This window comes from Maniola jurtina, chromosome 9 (genome assembly GCF_905333055.1).
Source record: "Maniola jurtina chromosome 9, ilManJurt1.1, whole genome shotgun sequence".
NCBI classification, from domain to species: domain Eukaryota; kingdom Metazoa; phylum Arthropoda; class Insecta; order Lepidoptera; family Nymphalidae; genus Maniola; species Maniola jurtina.
The window spans coordinates 560,218-577,686 of record NC_060037.1 but is presented as its reverse complement, the minus strand read 5'-3'; the positions used below and the strand labels follow the sequence as shown (position 1 = coordinate 577,686).

Here is a 17,469-nt window from a genome sequence, read left to right as displayed (position 1 = left end):
AAAATCTCTTTCTGTGAAAGATCACCTTTGAAACCACTGAGAAAAAAATAATTTCCATTTGAAAATGATTTAAAAGTAGCAATAAATACCCATCTCTAAATGAAACCCGAAAACTTGCGGTGAAGTGGCAAGACGGGTCATATTACAAGACCCCGATACCCCAATCTAAGAAGCCTTTAATTTTATTCTTATCCCGCCTTGGCGTTAACGGGGACACGGCTAACGGGGCCAACAGGACTACACGATATTCTCTACTATGAAATTGATGATAATCACACTAATATTATAAAGGCGAAAGTTTGTGTGTGTGTGTGTGTCTGTTGTTACTCCTTCACACAAAAACTACTGGACGGATTTGGCTGAAATTTGGAATGGAGATAGATAATATCCTGGATTAGCACATAGGCTACTTTTTATCCCGGAAAATCAAAGAGTTCCCACGGGATTTCGAAAAACCTAAATCCACGCGGCAAAGTCGCGGGCATCGGCTAGTATGATATGAAATCTAGTTTTTTTCGGGGTTATGACCAGCATAGTAACTAAGTGCGGCTTGGCAATTTTCACACACCTTTTTTTTAAAGAATATCAGCCATGCTAATCATGACTAATCCCCCCCTTTTCCCCCCAATTAAGCGTAAAGCTTTAGCTAGGAGTGGGTACGACAATAGTGCAACGGGTTGGGTTTGAACCGCCGACCTTTCGAAATTCAGTCCTCAACCGTTGAGCTATCGAGGCTTTGAGAACATTATGGAGAACTCTTAGACATGCGGGTTTCCTCATGATGTTTTCCTTCGCCGTTAAAGCAAGTTATATTTAATTAATTAAAACGCACATAACTCCGTAAAGTTAGAGTTGCATATGCGGGATCGAACCCCCGAACTCCGATTAGAAGGCGGACGTCCTAATCAAGGTAGCGCGCCGTGTTCCGGGTGCGCTTCTGAGACGGAGCTGGTAGCAGCCAGCCTAGCGATGGGACCCGTCCGCTTGGCGGCGGGTCAAGTCCTAGCGGGAGTGCGGTGAATACTACATTAGTGATACCCGCGCAACCGCCAGTCCGTTGAGGAACAAACACAGGTTTTAGTGGGTGCAAGCCCCACATAACCCCTCCGTTTCCCCTGACGGAAGGGTATGCGTTAGGCATTTCCTGTGTATAAAAAAAAAAAAAAGGCTATCACAGCTATTAATATTAAATAACTATTAATTAATAGTTTTTTATAAGTAATTTATTTTGAAAATGACTGTGACACACGGACATACGGAATAAGCGAAACTAGAAGGGTTCCTTATTTTATTACGGAGCCCTAAAAGTTATGTTAGCCCGCAGATCGATAGATCTCTTTGTGTTGAACGGATTTTATTAGCTCTTTCATTAAAAGAAAAAATACCGTCAAGTGTGAGTCAGACTCGCGCATGAAGGGTTCCGTAGCATTATACAAGAGTAACACTTTTCAATTTTTTTTTTTGTGTAGGCAAGTATCACAAATTCACGGTTGTCGGATTTATCCCTTTACCTATTTGTGCTACCTGCCCCTGATTCCTGATGAAAATAACATATATTTTTAGGGTTCCGTATCTTCAGAAAAAAAACCATTACAGCATAAACTATGATGTGATTTCGTAAAACCAGGCAGCACTTTAATAACCCCCTAATAAACATACATTTTCTTATTAATGACATCACCAAGAGGAAAATGCCCATACACTTATTTATACCTTCTACTTAGCTAAGTAAACGATGATCCGAAAGTGAATATTATAGCATTTTAGTCTTTAATGTCCTTGATATAAGAGTTATAATGGCGTAAATTGCGATCTGCTTTTGCGCCATATTTTTTCCCTAACCATTTCGTGCATGGTAGTGTCAGGCAATAGAAATACCGTAGTTTAGCAACCATACAGTGCAGCATAAAAATAAGGTGCTGTGGACGCTAGCAAAAACAAAAACAGGTGATTACTGATAAGTTACCACAAAAAAACTCCATTTAAAAAAAAAAACAAATCTTGTAGTTTTTAAATGTTCACAAAATATTGCAAATAAAACATCTGACGCTAGACGTCAACGAACGATACGTAAATAGGGCCACCTCGGGGTCAATGCCACGTCTTAGGTGGGGCATGCATCGAGTTTTGCACGTTATAATATATTGCGGGTTTTGAAAAAACTAAATCACTAAAACTACAAAATAAGGCAAATGGTTATTGGCTTTGGATTATCACACTAATATTATAAAGGCGAAAGTTTGTATGTGTGTGTGTGTGTGTGTGTGTGTGTGTATGTTTGTTACTCCTTCACGCTAAAACTACTGGACGGATTGGGCTGAAATTTAGAATGGAGATAGATTATACTCTGGATTAGCACATAGGCTACTTTTTATCCCGGAAAATCAAAGAGTTCTTACGGGATTTTTAAAAAACTACATCCACGCGAACGAAGTCGCGGGTATCAGCTAGTAAATGATAATGCTAAGTTTTTGCCAGCGCGGCGTTCTGGTTATAGCCTGTATGTCGGAGATTAAAATTAAAATGGTTATTATTTAGAGTGCCATCTGTTATGAAATGGCTGTACTACTCAAAGCCCTGCATCATTATGTTACTAAGCATCTATTTGTTTTGAAAAAGCTCTACTTATGTGATATTTAGGTAGGTACAATTTGGAAGGTAATTGTGCTGTTTTTTTTGGACCAGTATCTACAGTGGCGTTTGGCAGCTATGTATTTACTAACTATGTATGTATTAAATAATAATTATTATGTTCTGACCTTCTGTCTTCTGATAGCTAAGCTGTGGATATCCAGTGTTCAATCCGTGGACGTATGAAAGGTTATCTCTGGGTTTTACTATAACGTACCAGTCTTGAGTTCAGAATCCAAGTTCTGAGGAAGATAAAATTATCCTTATAATATTTAATTTGTAAACTAAATAAGTAGGTAGCTGTCTTCGGTCTGTTCGTCTGTCTACCAGTTTTTCAACCCTTGCCCTTCCGTTTAACCGATTTTGACGAAAAACGATTCAGAAATAGCTTGCATCCTGGGCCCTGGGGAATCACATTGGCTACCAACTTGCTTTGTCCCGGAAAATTAAAGAGGTCTTTAAAATCTAAATCCGTATTCGAAGAAGTCGATTTTATTAACCCCCGACCCAAAAAGAGGGGTGTTATAAGTTTGACGTGTGTATCTGTATATCTGTCTGTGGCAACGTAGCGCCTAAACTAATGAACCGATTTTAATTTAGTTTTTTTTTGTTTGAAAGGTGGCTTGATCGAGAGTGTTTATAGCTATAATCCAAGAAAATCGATTCAGCCGTTTGAAAATTATCAGCTCTTTTCTAGTTCCTGTAACCTTCACTTGTCGGGGGTGTTATAAATTTTTAATTTACACTTGTAGGTATTATGTTTGGTAGAGAGCGGGCTTGCATCCCGGGAACGAATGTAGGCTACTTTTTATCCCGGAAAATCAAAGACTTCACGCTGGTTTGAAAAAAAAAACTTTAATTTTCCTCATCATCTAGTAACAAATAAATAAAGAAACCATAAAGATTTCTTCCTATTGATAGGCCTATTATAAGTGGGCCTAACTGTTGTAAACATAAAAGCGATCGAGAAAATATAATAATGGAAAAATTGGGCTAAACTTAAAGACGTGTTTTTTATTGTATTAGATTACACACATACATCCACCATGGATTGTTAAAAAACCGGTGAAATGCGAATCGAACTTGCATACAAAGGGTTCCGTACCGTCGTACCTATAAGACTTTATACTTACTTTTTATTTTATTTTAATTTACTTAGCAGCCATTCTGAAATTTTTATTATTTATTGTTATAACAAAACGAAAGAAGAAGAAAGAACAAGACAGGACAAAAGAAAGCATAGTTAAATAAAAAAAAAATTGATACTCGATTTTAGGGTAAGTCCCATATTTTGTTCTTTAGAACTTTATGTCATTTTGTTTTACGACAAAAACATCAAATTCTACGAAATAATAGGACAATTTTAAAATAACTGGCTCTATGATGTGAAACTTTTCTCTCACTTCATAGATCCAGTTATTTGGTCCAAGCTGAAATGAGCTTGAGTCCTTCCTTCTTCTTGGTTTCACTACGGAACTCTAAAACATCGGTCAAGTGCGAATCGGACTTGCACACGAAGGGTTCCGTACCATCGTACAATAATTACACTTTTCAATTTTTAACCGACTTCCAAAAAAGGAGGAGGTTCTCAATTCGTCGGAATCTTTTTTTTTTTTTTTATTTTTTTATTTTTTTTTTTATATTTTTTATGTATGTTCCCCGATTACTCAAAAACCCCTGGACCGATTTGGAAAATTTTTTTTTTGTTTGAAGGGGTATACTGTGCAGGTGGTCCCATATAAATTTGGTGAAGATCTGATGAATATCTTCGGAGATGGAGAACAGAACTCCTCAATGGATAGGAGCAAATTGCTCGCGATCCGTGTAATAGCTTAGTAAACAGTAGGGTTTTAACTGGGCACAGCATATTATAGTACAGTGGGGGCACTAAAAATTGTGAAATAAAAAATTTTCAAAAGAAAAATAAAACCGACTTCAAAAACGACAAACACTAAAAAGTAAAAAATAACTTTTGTTTAGCTACACGTGTAATGTACCTAGGTATGAAGTCGGGCGAGCTTCACTCTTGGATTTCTAATTTTGTTTTAATATGCTCGCTCGACTTCATACCTTGGTACATTACACGTGTAGCTAAACAAAAGTTATTTTTTACTTTTTAGTGTTTGTCGTTTTTGAAGTCGGTTTTATTTTGTTTTATTTGCATTGCGGCAAAAAGCTGTGATAGCTTAGAGGTTAGAACGTCTGCCTCCTAATTGGAGGTCGGGGGTTCGATCCCGGGCACGCACCACTAACTTTTCAGTTGTGTGCGTTTTAAGCAATTAAATATCACTATCTTTAACGGTGAAGGAAAACATCGTGAGGAAACCTGCATGCCTGAGAGTTCTCCATGTTCTCAAAGGTGTGTGAAGTCTGCCAATCCGCATTGGGCCAGCGTGGCAGACTATGGCCTACACCCTTCTCATTCAGAGAGGAGACCCGTACTCAGTAGTGGGGCGGAAATGGGTTAATCATGCTGATGATGATCGTGATGCATGGCGGCAAATATTATTATTTTATGACAATTCTCTACCTGACCGATGGATGGACGGACAGTTGGAGAGCGGAGTAATAGAGTCCCGTTAGCAACGTTCGGGTACGGAACCCTGAAAATGGCGATTTAAAAGCGCGGCACAAACTACAAGTAGTGTCCGGTGCCGATGTCGCGGCCGGCGGGAGGGCGGGAGGGCGGGAGGGCGGGCTGTTTACTCGCCGCGCTACCTGCGACTTGTCGACCACCTGTGCGAATTGCGCTTGCCAGCGGAGGAAATTCTCCCCACAAGTAGGGAATGGGGAATGTGTTTTTTTTTTAAAGTGAACCTTCTTTTTTTTAAAGAATATTAGCCATGCTTATCACGACTAATACTCCCCTTTTCCCTCCAACTAAGCGTAAAGCTGCTAGGAGTGGGTAAGACAATAGTGCAACGGGTGGGGTTTGAACCGCCGACCTTTCGGAATTCAGTCCGCTCCTCAACCGTTGAGCTATCGAGGCTCTCTTTCTCTGGTTCTTTGTCTGGTTTATCTTTATTTAGGAATTACTTTAAAAACGTTTCAGGTATGGTGTTTTTGTGATCATAAAATAGCACACTGTTATCATAATTTTAAAAACTGGACGCCATTTCGTTTCATAGATACATAATTACATACATCATGCTTTTTTAACCCCCGACCCAAAAAGAAGGGTGTTATAAGTTTGACGTGTGTATCTGTGTGTCTGTGTATCTGTGTATCTGTTTGTGGCATCGTAGCGCCTAAACGAATGAACCGATTTTAATTGTCTATTTTTTGTTTGAAAGGTGGCTTGATCGAGAGTGTTCTTAGCTATAATCCAAAAAATTGGTTCAGCTATTTAAGAGTTATCAGCTCTTTTCTAGTTTTCTTGTAGAAAAGAAGGTTAGATAACCGTTAAGTTCATAATATTATGTCAATTGACAAATGTCAAGCTGTCAAGATGGACGTTGCCTAGATACATAATTATTTATTTGTAAATTATGTTTTGGAAAACCTATCTGGGTTTTGGATCGTAGGCGCGGAATAGTCCAAGAAAATCGGTTTAGCCGTTTGAAAGTTATCAGCTCTTTTCTAGTTACTGTAACCTTCACTTGTCGGGGGTGTTATAAATTTTTAATTTACACTTGTTATAGAACAAATTTCTTTTGGATTGATATCTGCTCTTGTGCTCATAAAAAAAGAAAACTGTAGTCAAAAAAATAAAGTCATCGCTATTTTGAAATTCCTAATTCTATCATAATCGAAATCTGGGGCCCCTTGTGAATGTGATCATAAAGTTATATTATGCGTGTAAAATTAAAGAACCAAAGAAGCTCTTTCGTATAGATACCCCAAACACTTTTTTTGGATGGAGCTTGGGGACGAAAAAACATTTTAGTTCAACAAATTGAACAACAATTCATTTGAGTAGGCAACTGAAATAAAGTGAGTGTTACTTTGAAATGTGCCTGTTTGTCCCTATTAAGATAAGATTCCCCTCTTTATCTATTGTGGCTCTGTGCCTATATGTGGAACTGAAGCGCTCAAAGGTTTTTATTCGAAAGTCTGTTTGATTAAGATTGTAACTCAATTGGACAATTATTGGAAGTAGCTAAAAATCTATTTAAATGATATCAGACGGTCACTTGAGTGAATCTTCACTTTGCGTCAATTGTTTCATTTTGTTTTTACTCCGCGTTCACACGACATTGACAAAATTATATAGAAATGCACATTCATGCACTAATGTGGTCGAATTAAGTTGTATGCCTCAGACTTTGTTTGATTTGTTATCATTTGATCTAAGAACTTACAGAAGGATAACGCTTTTTTGTCCATTCCATTTGAATACTATTTTGTCGCATACACAGGCAGCAGAATATACTTTACTACGCGGTGATGTCCTTCGGCGATAATATGGCCGAGCTCGAGTGAATGTTCTATTTGTATTCAGATTTTTCCCTTCACGTCACGAATAAAAGATGCGAGGACAAAATCGAATATAGTTGGATCGGTTCACTAATGAATTCGTCACTTTTGATTCATTTGGTGTTAAGATGGTTTATTTCAAGTGAAGGATGCTGAATAAAAGACAGAAATGCACCGTTTGATATCACCTTTATAAGTTTTGACGGAATGGCAACCAGCGAACAAGTCAAACTAATAACAAGTGTAAATTAAAAATTTATAACACCCCCGACGATCCAAAGTATCTGAGTTTTACAAAACATCATTTTCAAATAAATAATTATGTATTTAGGCAACGTCCATCTTGACAGCTTGACATTTGTCAATTGACATAATATTATGAACCTAACGGTTATCTAACCTTCTTTTCTACAAGAAAATTAGAAAAGAGCTGATAATTCTTAAACGGCTGAACCAATTTTTTTGGATTATAGCTAAGAACACTCTCGATCAAGCCACCTTTCAAACAAAAAAAAGTAAATTAAAATCGGTTCATTCGTTTAGGCGCTATGATGCCACAGACAGATACACAGATACACAGATACACACTTCAAACTTATAACACCCCTCTTTTTGGGTCGGGGGTTAAAAATAAGATTCGGACGATTTGAGAACCTCCTTCTTTTGAAGTCAGTTATAAATAGCTTTAAGTTAATTAGAGTTGAGCAAGTTAGAAGTTCGGACGCTTGCCACCCCAGCGGAGCCGGCCGGCGGCAAAACCTTTCCAGTTCCACCAGTCACAATTGCGCGCTCGGGCAAGTCGCATCTTTGCCGTCGAGCGAACCGAACCCACGTCACCAACTTTCCCAACGGAACTTTCTAACTGAAGTTTAGTTTCGTGCGTGCAAGTGCATACTGATTGCGGAGTGCTGTTCTTGTGTTGTTTGGTGTTGATGTGGTGCTGCTGAAGATGCGGGGCGCCCGGGAGGCGTTCTGCCTGCTGCTGCTGGTGGCGGCGGCCGCGGCGCAGGCTGACACGAGGCATTTATCAGGTCAGCGCCTCGAGAAAGTCACTTCGCTACTTACCTACCAGCTTCCTGCCTGTTCAAAAAAATCTGTAACTTGTAGGCGTGTTTTTGTTTCGCTGCTAAAACTTTTGCTATTAAATGTAATTCATTTTCTAAAAGAAATAAAAATTATCGTACCATTTGGCACTTTGTTTTAATTTTGTGCTTGAATAATTTGATTGATCCAAAATTGAAAATGAGAAAGTATCTTGGAACTAGGTAGATACAGTATAAGAAAGATTTGCTCGTTATGTTAAACGTTAAACATTCGCAAAAAAAAAAAGATTTGATTAAAAAGGAAGTTACAAAAGTAGGGTAGATTCGCTTTCGTTTGTCATTTGAAATTTTTTTAACGGCTCGGCACGGCGTAGATGATTGCCGGTTGAAACTTTCATTTTTAGTGAATTTTAGCGAGTAATGAAAAACCTAAACAAGATTTTACGAAAGAAAAGTTCGTCAATCCAATTTACAGCAAAAAGTAGGGTAGATTCGTCAACCGTCCATTGACACATTCTTAGAAAGTATTAAAAAGAGATCATACTTTCGTTGAAAGTAACTTGGCTTATTATAGTTTTATGCCGTTTATGTTATAAAGAAAGGCGTTATTTTATGTACATAAATAAGATCTAAGAGAAAACTCCACGCTCGCGATATCTAGAAAATACCTATTTACTGTACCTACTACATACCTGTCTTACTACGTCTTTGTACAAAAAATTGTTTTTTTTTTTATGGGCATTTGTGCACTTAATCGTATTCGTAAAAATACGATTTAAAGGAAAAGGTGTTTACTTAATGAAAATTTATTTAATTCATTGTAATTTATTGTATTAAATACATAATTACTTAATTGTTTTTTAACCCCCGACCCAAAAAGAGGGGTGTTATAAGTTTGACGTGTGTATCTGTGTATCTGTGTATCTGTGTATCTGTGTGTCTGTGTATCTGTGTATCTGTGTGTCTGTGTATCTGTGTATCTGTCTGTGGCATCGTAGCGCCTAAACGAATGAACCGATTTTAATTTAGTTTTTTTTGTTTGAAAGGTGGCTTGATCGAGAGTGTTCTTAGCTATAATCCAAAAAAATTGGTTCAGCCGTTTAAGAGTTATCAGCTCTTTTCTAGTTTTCTTGTATAAAAGAAGGTTAGATAACCGTTAGGTTCATAATATTCAAGTGTCAATTGACAAATGTCAAGCTGTCAAGATGGACGTTGCCTAGATATACATAATTATTTATTTGAAAATGATTTGTCGGGGGTGTTGAAAATTTTTAATTTACACTTGTTAATTAAATACTAGATATGGTAACTACCTACTTGATTAATTACCTGGTTGTTTTTTTTTTGGCTTTTTCCATTTCTTTCGGCATCGGCTTTAATGTTCAAATCAAAAGTAGGTAGGTACCTACTACCTTTCTATAACCAGGCATTTGCAAAAGGATTTTTATTAGGTAATAACTAACTTCTTTCATCCCAGTATTGCCAATTAAGCATTTTTAATGAACTTTTACCTAAATCCACAGTATTTTTTAAATTTTAACAATTAAATAATTATAAATTTTTATTTATTTGTATTACAGTATTTATAATAATAGAACCTTAGTCCAGGGAAGTGGGATTTGGGTTAAATTGACAACAGTGCTTGCACGTGATTTCTTAACGCTTTTATTGATTCGTTTTCTTGTCAGTCTGTTTGTTTGTCTGTCTGGAACAAATCTTGTGATCGATTTTGGACTAACTTCCCGCTGAGCTAGAGGCTGGAAATTGTAGCCTAAGTACCTAGGTTGGAACTGGATGACAATGCAACTAACTTGCTTTCTTGTCCCTAGAGCCTCGATAGCTCAACGGTTTGGTAATGGACTGAATTCCGAAAGGTCGGCGGTTCAAACCCCACCCGTTGCTCTATTGTCGTACCTACTCCTAGCACAAGCTTTACACTTAATTGGAGGGGAAAAGGGAGTATTAGTCATGATTAGCATGGCTATTGGCTAATATTCTTTTTAAAAATATAAAATCTTAACAACTTTAATATTTTAATGCTAACATTTCAAATGTACAATTCTCCTTTTCCTCTAATAAAAATTAATAACAATCACATTTTTGATGGCGTTGAATAATAAACAGTATGGTGACGAGTGGGCAATAAACAAAAAGTGAAGTGGCGAGGTGACAGACTGGTTGTAGGTAGTTATTTGTGTTGTCGGCAGGTAAGCGGGTAATGTGCAGTGAGTGTGGCTGAGGTCACGCGTTTTCTGTCGTCCCCTGACCCCTGTTTGACAAGTTTAGGCTTCTGTAAGCGGTAGGTAACATTTTATTCGAGGACTATTTATATGATGAGAAACTATTTATATGATTGTCCAAAGAAAGGAGTGGAATGTTTTCAGGATTGATACCTACGTAATGCTTGTGTGTTTGTGAGTTTATTTATTCCACTATAACTTCTAAACGCTTGAACAGATTTGGATGTAGGTATGAGGTATGGTTAGAATCCTTACATCATCCGGAGTAACACGGGCTCCATACATCTTTTGAAAAAAAAAAATCAATTGCTCATTATTTTCAAATGTGTTTTAGGTTAGGTTTCCTAGGTACATTTTTTTTTTACTTTATTTCAGCTGCGTTTATTATAAGAAAGGAAAGGAAAGGAAGTCGGGTTTTAGTTTTGAACTTTATTATGTTAACAATTTGTTAAGTATCACCTAAGTCTTGTACCTACTTATTTCATAAATGGTTAATCAGTAATCCTACAGAATTACTTGATAGACAAGTAGTACTTAGTAAAATTGTCTAAGTTCTATAAATAGATCTTTAATTAAGTATTTAAGTAATTGATTGAATGATTATAATACTTAAGAGGGCTCTCTCCGTCACTCGTTTCATACAATCGTAGTTCCAATTTCATTTGAATATTAAGCAACCAAAGTCCATGAAATTTTGCGGACATATTCTAGAAACTAATATCTATGTCTGTGGTTTTCCAGATTTCTGTTAAAATATTCGGTTTCAAAGTTACGCGGTCTTAAAAAATTTCATACAAATCTTTGAGCCCCTGTAATTTTAAAACTACATATTTTTAGAAAAATCTAAAACACCACAGACACAGACATAGAGTTTCTCGAATATGTCTGCAAAATTTCATGGACTTTGGTTGCTTAATATTCAAATGCAATTGGAACTACGATTGTATGAAACGAGTGACGGAGAGAGCCCTGTTAATTATCGACTTATAATTTATAATTAATTTATATTATGTTGTGATTTGTGTATAAATGACTAAACAAGGAAAAGCTATTTAGATTAGCAGGCATGGTCACGCTAGAGTGGGCAGCCCCCTTCAAAAGACATCAACGCGCGATTTGCGTACGCGATAATACTTATAAGTACGATAGTTGATTGAGTAATTAAACTACGGAACCCTAAAAACGGCCATGTGCGAGTCGGACTCGCGCACCGAGGGTTCCTTACTCGGGTATTTTTTCCGTCATTTTGCACGATAAATCAAAAACTATTATGCATATCTATATACTAATAAATAAAATTGGAGTGTCTGTCTGTAATTTCGAAATAACTACCGCATATTAAGGTCATATGGTTATTTGAACGATACTATAACTGAATCACACGTTTTTAAAATTTCTGTCTGTCTGTCTGTCTGTCTGTCTGTCTGTCTGTCTGTTTGAAAAGGCTAATCTCGGGAACGGCTGAACCAATTTTGACGGGATTTTCACAGACAAGTAGAGAATTGACCAGGGAGTAACATAGGCTACTTTTTTAACCGACTTTCAAAAAGGGAGTTGTGTTTTTCTACCTACTCGTATGTACACCGAAATCTCCGAGATTTCTGAACCGATTTGCGTCATTTCTTTTTTAATCGATAGAGGAACTTTGCGACATTGTTTCATAAAAAATTTGGAGTCCAACTCCTCAATCCTGATGCTGCAGGGGATCTGACCAATCCACGCGGGCGAAGCTGCGGGCATCAGCTAGTTTATTAATAAAACTCAGTTTTAGAATGTACAGGTAAATGATATTACTATTCCCTTATCCTTTTTATAATGATACTTCGCTTGGTCTAAGTTATCTTACTTTGAAAATTGAAAATACTTAATTTTTTCATGAACACATTTTAATTTTTTTCTTGTTATATAACCACAAATTCACGGTTTTCGAGTTTTTGCCTTTACTTGTGCTATAAGACCTACCTACCTGTCAATTTTCATGATTCTAGGTCAACTGGAAGTACCCTATAGGTTTTCTTGACAGACAGACAGACAACGAAGTGTCCTAAAAGGATTCCTTTTTCTTTTATAAGTACGGAACCCTAAGAAGTGTCAAAAGTACGGTTCACCTTTAAATTAAGGTCAGTTTCAGAGCTAAAATGGAAAGTGAGATCTCAAAATGTATGCACCATAAGTACGTTGATACAGTTCATCAAGCCGCGAGATGTGAAGACACCCAATCTCTGATTACACGAACGGGTCACTCAGCGTCAACCGTAAGGTCCACATTCGCGTGCGGATCCCCCGCGAGACCGGAAGCTGCTCATTGAGTGGCGACACGTCGAGACGACGCCACTTCCGGCGGTCAATGTCGATGATACTATAAGTTATTGTTTGATGCACGGAGTTGAATATTTACGAGTCTAATCCTTTTTTTTTTTCAAAGAATAATAGCCATACTAATCACGATTGATACTCCCCTTTCCCCTCCAATCAAGCGTAAAGCTTGTGCCAGGAGTGCGTACGACAATAGAGCAACGGATGGGGTTTGAATCGCTGACCTTTCGGAATTCAGTCCGCTCCTCAACCGTTGAGCTATCGAGGCTCTATCATTGTCACAATATAATAGCTTTAGCTGAAGAGATTTGTTAGGGTTCCGTACCCGAAGGGTTCCTTATTACTAGGGCCTCCGCTGCCTGTCAGTGGGCTATATCTCATCAACCATAATAGGTAGAGAAGTTTTGAGTGTGTATTTCTATTGCCGCTATAGCAACAAATACTTCATTATCTTTATGGTCAAACCCATCGCTGGCTCACTACAGAGCACTGGTCTCCTCTCAGTATTAGAAGGGTCTTCTTCTAACCAATATTTAGTTAATAAAAATTATATAATAAATTAGCAAATTACTTATACAATTGCTTGGAAAAAAACATCGTAAGGGAACTTGCATGCCTGAGAGTTCTCCATAATGTTCGCAAAGGTGTGTAAAGTCTGCTAATCCGCTCTGGGTCAGCTCGGCAGACTATTGCCTCAACCCTTTTCCCGAGAGAAGACCCGTGCTCAGTAGTGGGCTGGCGATGGATTGGTTACGATCATAGACCTTTACGATACTATGCGTAATCGTATCGTTGTCCCAACATATAAAAATCGGACTAGTACTGAGAAATCGCCAAATACACCGACAGACAGACGAATGTTATATCTAAATCAAAGACATACGGTCCACTTTCAAGCGAGTGGTCACAACTAGATGTAGTTGACCGCAATCAAAGTTGAATGTAGGTTACGATTGGCGTTTTCGCTTGCACATGTTGATTTATCATTTATTTACTTGTGTTGTGTTTAGCTTGCCTATAAATAGCTTATGTGGTAAACGTGCGGACGAACCATGTTTAGTTTTAGTAAAAAGTGTCAAGGTTAGGAGTCTAAATTAAAGATTATTCGTGATCGAGATGATAGGCAAACTCGAAATCAAGAACATAGGTAGTTGAAATTCCAGAGACCTGTACGAAGCGATTTGCTTCCTCGTTTCTAATCCGAACCGCTAGGATGTTTCCGGCAAAAGTCTTCCACTTTTAATATGGGTACCTCTAAGTCAAGAGTGAATAAGCATCTTCTAGGCAAGCGCGCTTCATCTTAGGTTGCAGCATCACTTGCCAGCAGGTTTAATTGCAGCCAAGCAATAAAATAAAAATAAAAACGGAAACCAGTAAAAAACAAATCTTTGAAAGAGCAACCGGCGATTTTTAACCGACAACCCAAAAAAAGGGGTGTTATAAGTTTGACGTGTGTGTCTGTGGCATCGTAGCTCCTAAACTAATGAACCGATTTTAATTTAGTTTTTTTTGTTTGAAAGGTGGCTTGATCGAGAGTGCTCTTAGCTATAATCCAAGAATCCATTTAATCCAAGAATAAGATATAATCCGAGATCAGATATAATTCAAGATCAGCTCTTTCTCTTGCTGGTTCTTCATCAAGCGTCATTTATCAAAATTGAATTTGGAACTAATTGAACAGATGGCCGTACCTACATACGAACAAACACAAATACACTTATTAATACGACGTAAAAGAACGCTGCCATAAAATGGTACTGGGACCTTGGTAGGATCTGTAAGCATCATAAGTTTCCAGAACATATTATTAACCTCCGACCCAAAAAGAGGGGTGTTATAAGTTTGACGTGTGTATCTGTGTGTCTGTGTATCTGTGTGTCTGTGTATCTGTGTATCTGTCTGTGGCATCGTAGCGCCTAAACGAATGAACCGATTTTAATTTACTTTTTTTTGTTTGAAAGGTGGCTTGATCGAGAGTGTTCTTAGCTAAAATCCAAGAAAATCGGTTCAGCCGTTTAAAAGTTATCAGCTCTTTTCTAGTTTTCTTGTAGAAAAGAAGGTTAGATAACCCTTAGGTTCATAATATTCAAGTGTCAATTGACAAATGTCAAGCTGTCAAGATGGACGTTGCCTAGATATACACAATTATTTATTTGAAAATGATTTGTCGGGGGTGTTGAAAATTTTTAATTTACACTTGTTCTTGTTAGATAAAAAAAAGATTCCGACGAATTGAGAACCTCCTCCTTTTTTGGAAGTCGGTTAATAAACAGCATCTGTCTCTCTTCCACCACTGACCACTGCGGACTGGTTTGCGGCACCTTGAACCCTGCGAAAATGTAACCGCAAGGAACATGTAGGTACAATGTATTACATACATATCACTATTACCTACTGCTACTAGATTACTTAAATTTTTACGTTACTAACCCCCGACCCAAAAAATGGGGTGTTATAAGTTTGACGTCTGTGTATCTGTCTGTGGCTTCGTAGCTCCTAAACTAATGAACCGATTTTAATTTAGTTTTATTTGTTTGAAAGGTGGCTTGATTGAGAGTGTTCTTAGCTATAATCCAAGAAAATCGGTTCAGCCGTTTGAAAGTTATCAGCTCTTTTCTAGTTACTGATGATTTACACTTGTTACATTGATAACATTGCTACACACTAGTTCAGTAAATCCACGGGAGATGTAGACTCCGAGTCTGAGTTTATCTGCTGAGGATATAGTCCTGTTTTGGCGTAGGTATAGCAGCACTAGGCGATTGATGCAAAAAAACAATCGAATGACTCGAATACTCGATTGTTGCTTTATTCGTCTTGATTAGAAACAATCAAAAAGTGTACAAATGCGAAGCGCACGGTTTCGAACGAATAAATCGAAAATCTAAATCAATTCCGCATTTGCATTCGATTTTCCCTAACCGCGCGTTATGCGTTGAACAATTGAAAACAATCGATTGTTTGCGTTTTTTTCAATTGTTAGCGAATAATAATAACAATCGAATAGTTCGATTGTTATTCGAATGAATGGCCCATGGCTAGAATAGCGAATTAAGCTTGTGGTTATGCCCCAAAGTAACGCCTGCTTGTGCACAACATCCGAAGACTTTGGTCGGTATCGAGTATAGATGAACCGAATAGGTACTTACACTACCCAGCAGGATTGCGGCCGGTTGCGTAGCGTTGTCTTTATCGTTGGGACCGACAAAACGTCACATAGGTATGAGTGACAGAGACAACGCTCTACGAAGCCGAAATCTCTTTCTAAAGGTCGATGTACAATATTTCCTGCCGGCTACACTGTACTTAGTTACAACTTACAAGAGCTCAGTACAACTGTGGATGTTACCCAACTGGGAAATGTAAGTCGTTGGTTAGGCAATGTCGGTTAAATGCAACATGTTACATTATACCTAACGCGGATCCAATAGCACGCGATCGGTGAAACTTCGGGAAGTCTGTGATACCGTGATTACAGCGTGAATCGAGAAAGAAATGTTCACTATGTAACCCACTTGAGTTGAAACTTTGTATAGTTTTAGTACCAGAGTAACCGGCATAGCTCAACTGGGTTGGCGACAAAAGACCTATGTCTAGCTGTCATAATGATGATGATGATGATGATAACAGTTGTTGTTGGCACTTGCGTAAAGGTTTCTGATAGTACCAGGCCAGTCTCACTTGCTCAACAGACAATTCCTACGACGAAGCTCCCTTTCAACTCTCGCGTACTATTATCTCATAACTCATCACTTTTTACCGTCACAAAGATCGATATATCACCCACTGCGCAAGTTCAAGGTCAGAATTCTTTTCATTATACGTCATGTGTACAATAAAACGCAAAAAACATAATACGAATTCGCGGCACATACTCGCACTGTCAGTGTCAATATAAAACCCCTCAAAGCCTGCGAGCTGTTAACCCGCACTCCTTAACCTTACACACGACGTGATTCCATTGTATCATTCATCGCACATCGATCTGTCACTACACCATCCCACGCTGTTGTCACGAACAAAACAAGCGATGGATTTGTTTGCGCGGAAATGAGTTGATTGAATGGTAGGCGGTCAATGACACTGAAACCAGTTGGAAAATTTTGTACGGGAACGATTGCTTTTTTCGTTTTTGTGCCTTATTGGATGGAGATAGGGGTTGGTATGGCTCGGGTTTATATATTTTATACATGTACATTTCAATACAGTATGGAAGTCTATATAGATACATAATAGATGTTGCTACGATAAATATATTGATTAGAAGTGTAAATTAAAAATTTGTAACACCCCCGACAAGTGAAGGTGACAGTAACTAGAAAAGAGCTGATAACTTTCAAACGGCTGAACCGATTTTCTTGGATTATGGCTAAGAACACTCTCGATCAAGCCACCTTTCAAACACGAAAAACCAAATTAAAATCGGTTCATTAGTTTAGGAGCTACGATGCCACAAACAAGGTACACAGATACACACGTCATAACACCCCTCTTTTTGGGTGGGGGTTAAAAATCAAAATAGCCGTGGGTTTACAGTTATTCTAACCTTTGCAAATAAACAAACGTCGACTTCCTTGGCGCGGTGGTGAGTGCTGTGGTTTTGTAAGTGGGAGATCCCGGGTTCGATTCCCTACGTGAAATTTATAATTTCCAAGTTTTCGCGGCATTCTCCGTAGTACGCTGCAGTTTGAAGGTCCCTTGTATTAACAAATCGAACACGTATATGCGCGCATTCAAATTACCTTCTGTTGTATACTTTGTGTATCCTTAGCCTTTATTTTAACCAGTGAAGTAAATATACTTAATATTTTGAGTTTATACCC

At 37.9% G+C, this 17,469-nt stretch overlaps 1 protein-coding gene across 1 annotated transcript in view; it reads left to right on the top strand.

Moving 5' to 3' along the window:
• The first annotated feature begins 7,811 nt into the window (after positions 1 to 7,811).
• LOC123868360 (low-density lipoprotein receptor-related protein 2) overlaps positions 7,812 to 17,469 on the top strand; it is a 305,413-nt gene continuing 295,755 nt past the window's right edge. Inside the window, exon 1 of the mRNA XM_045910850.1 lies at positions 7,812 to 8,078. Coding sequence (XP_045766806.1) covers positions 7,997 to 8,078 — 82 coding nt within the window. The 5' untranslated portion in view covers positions 7,812 to 7,996. The remainder of the gene's footprint in view (positions 8,079 to 17,469) is intronic.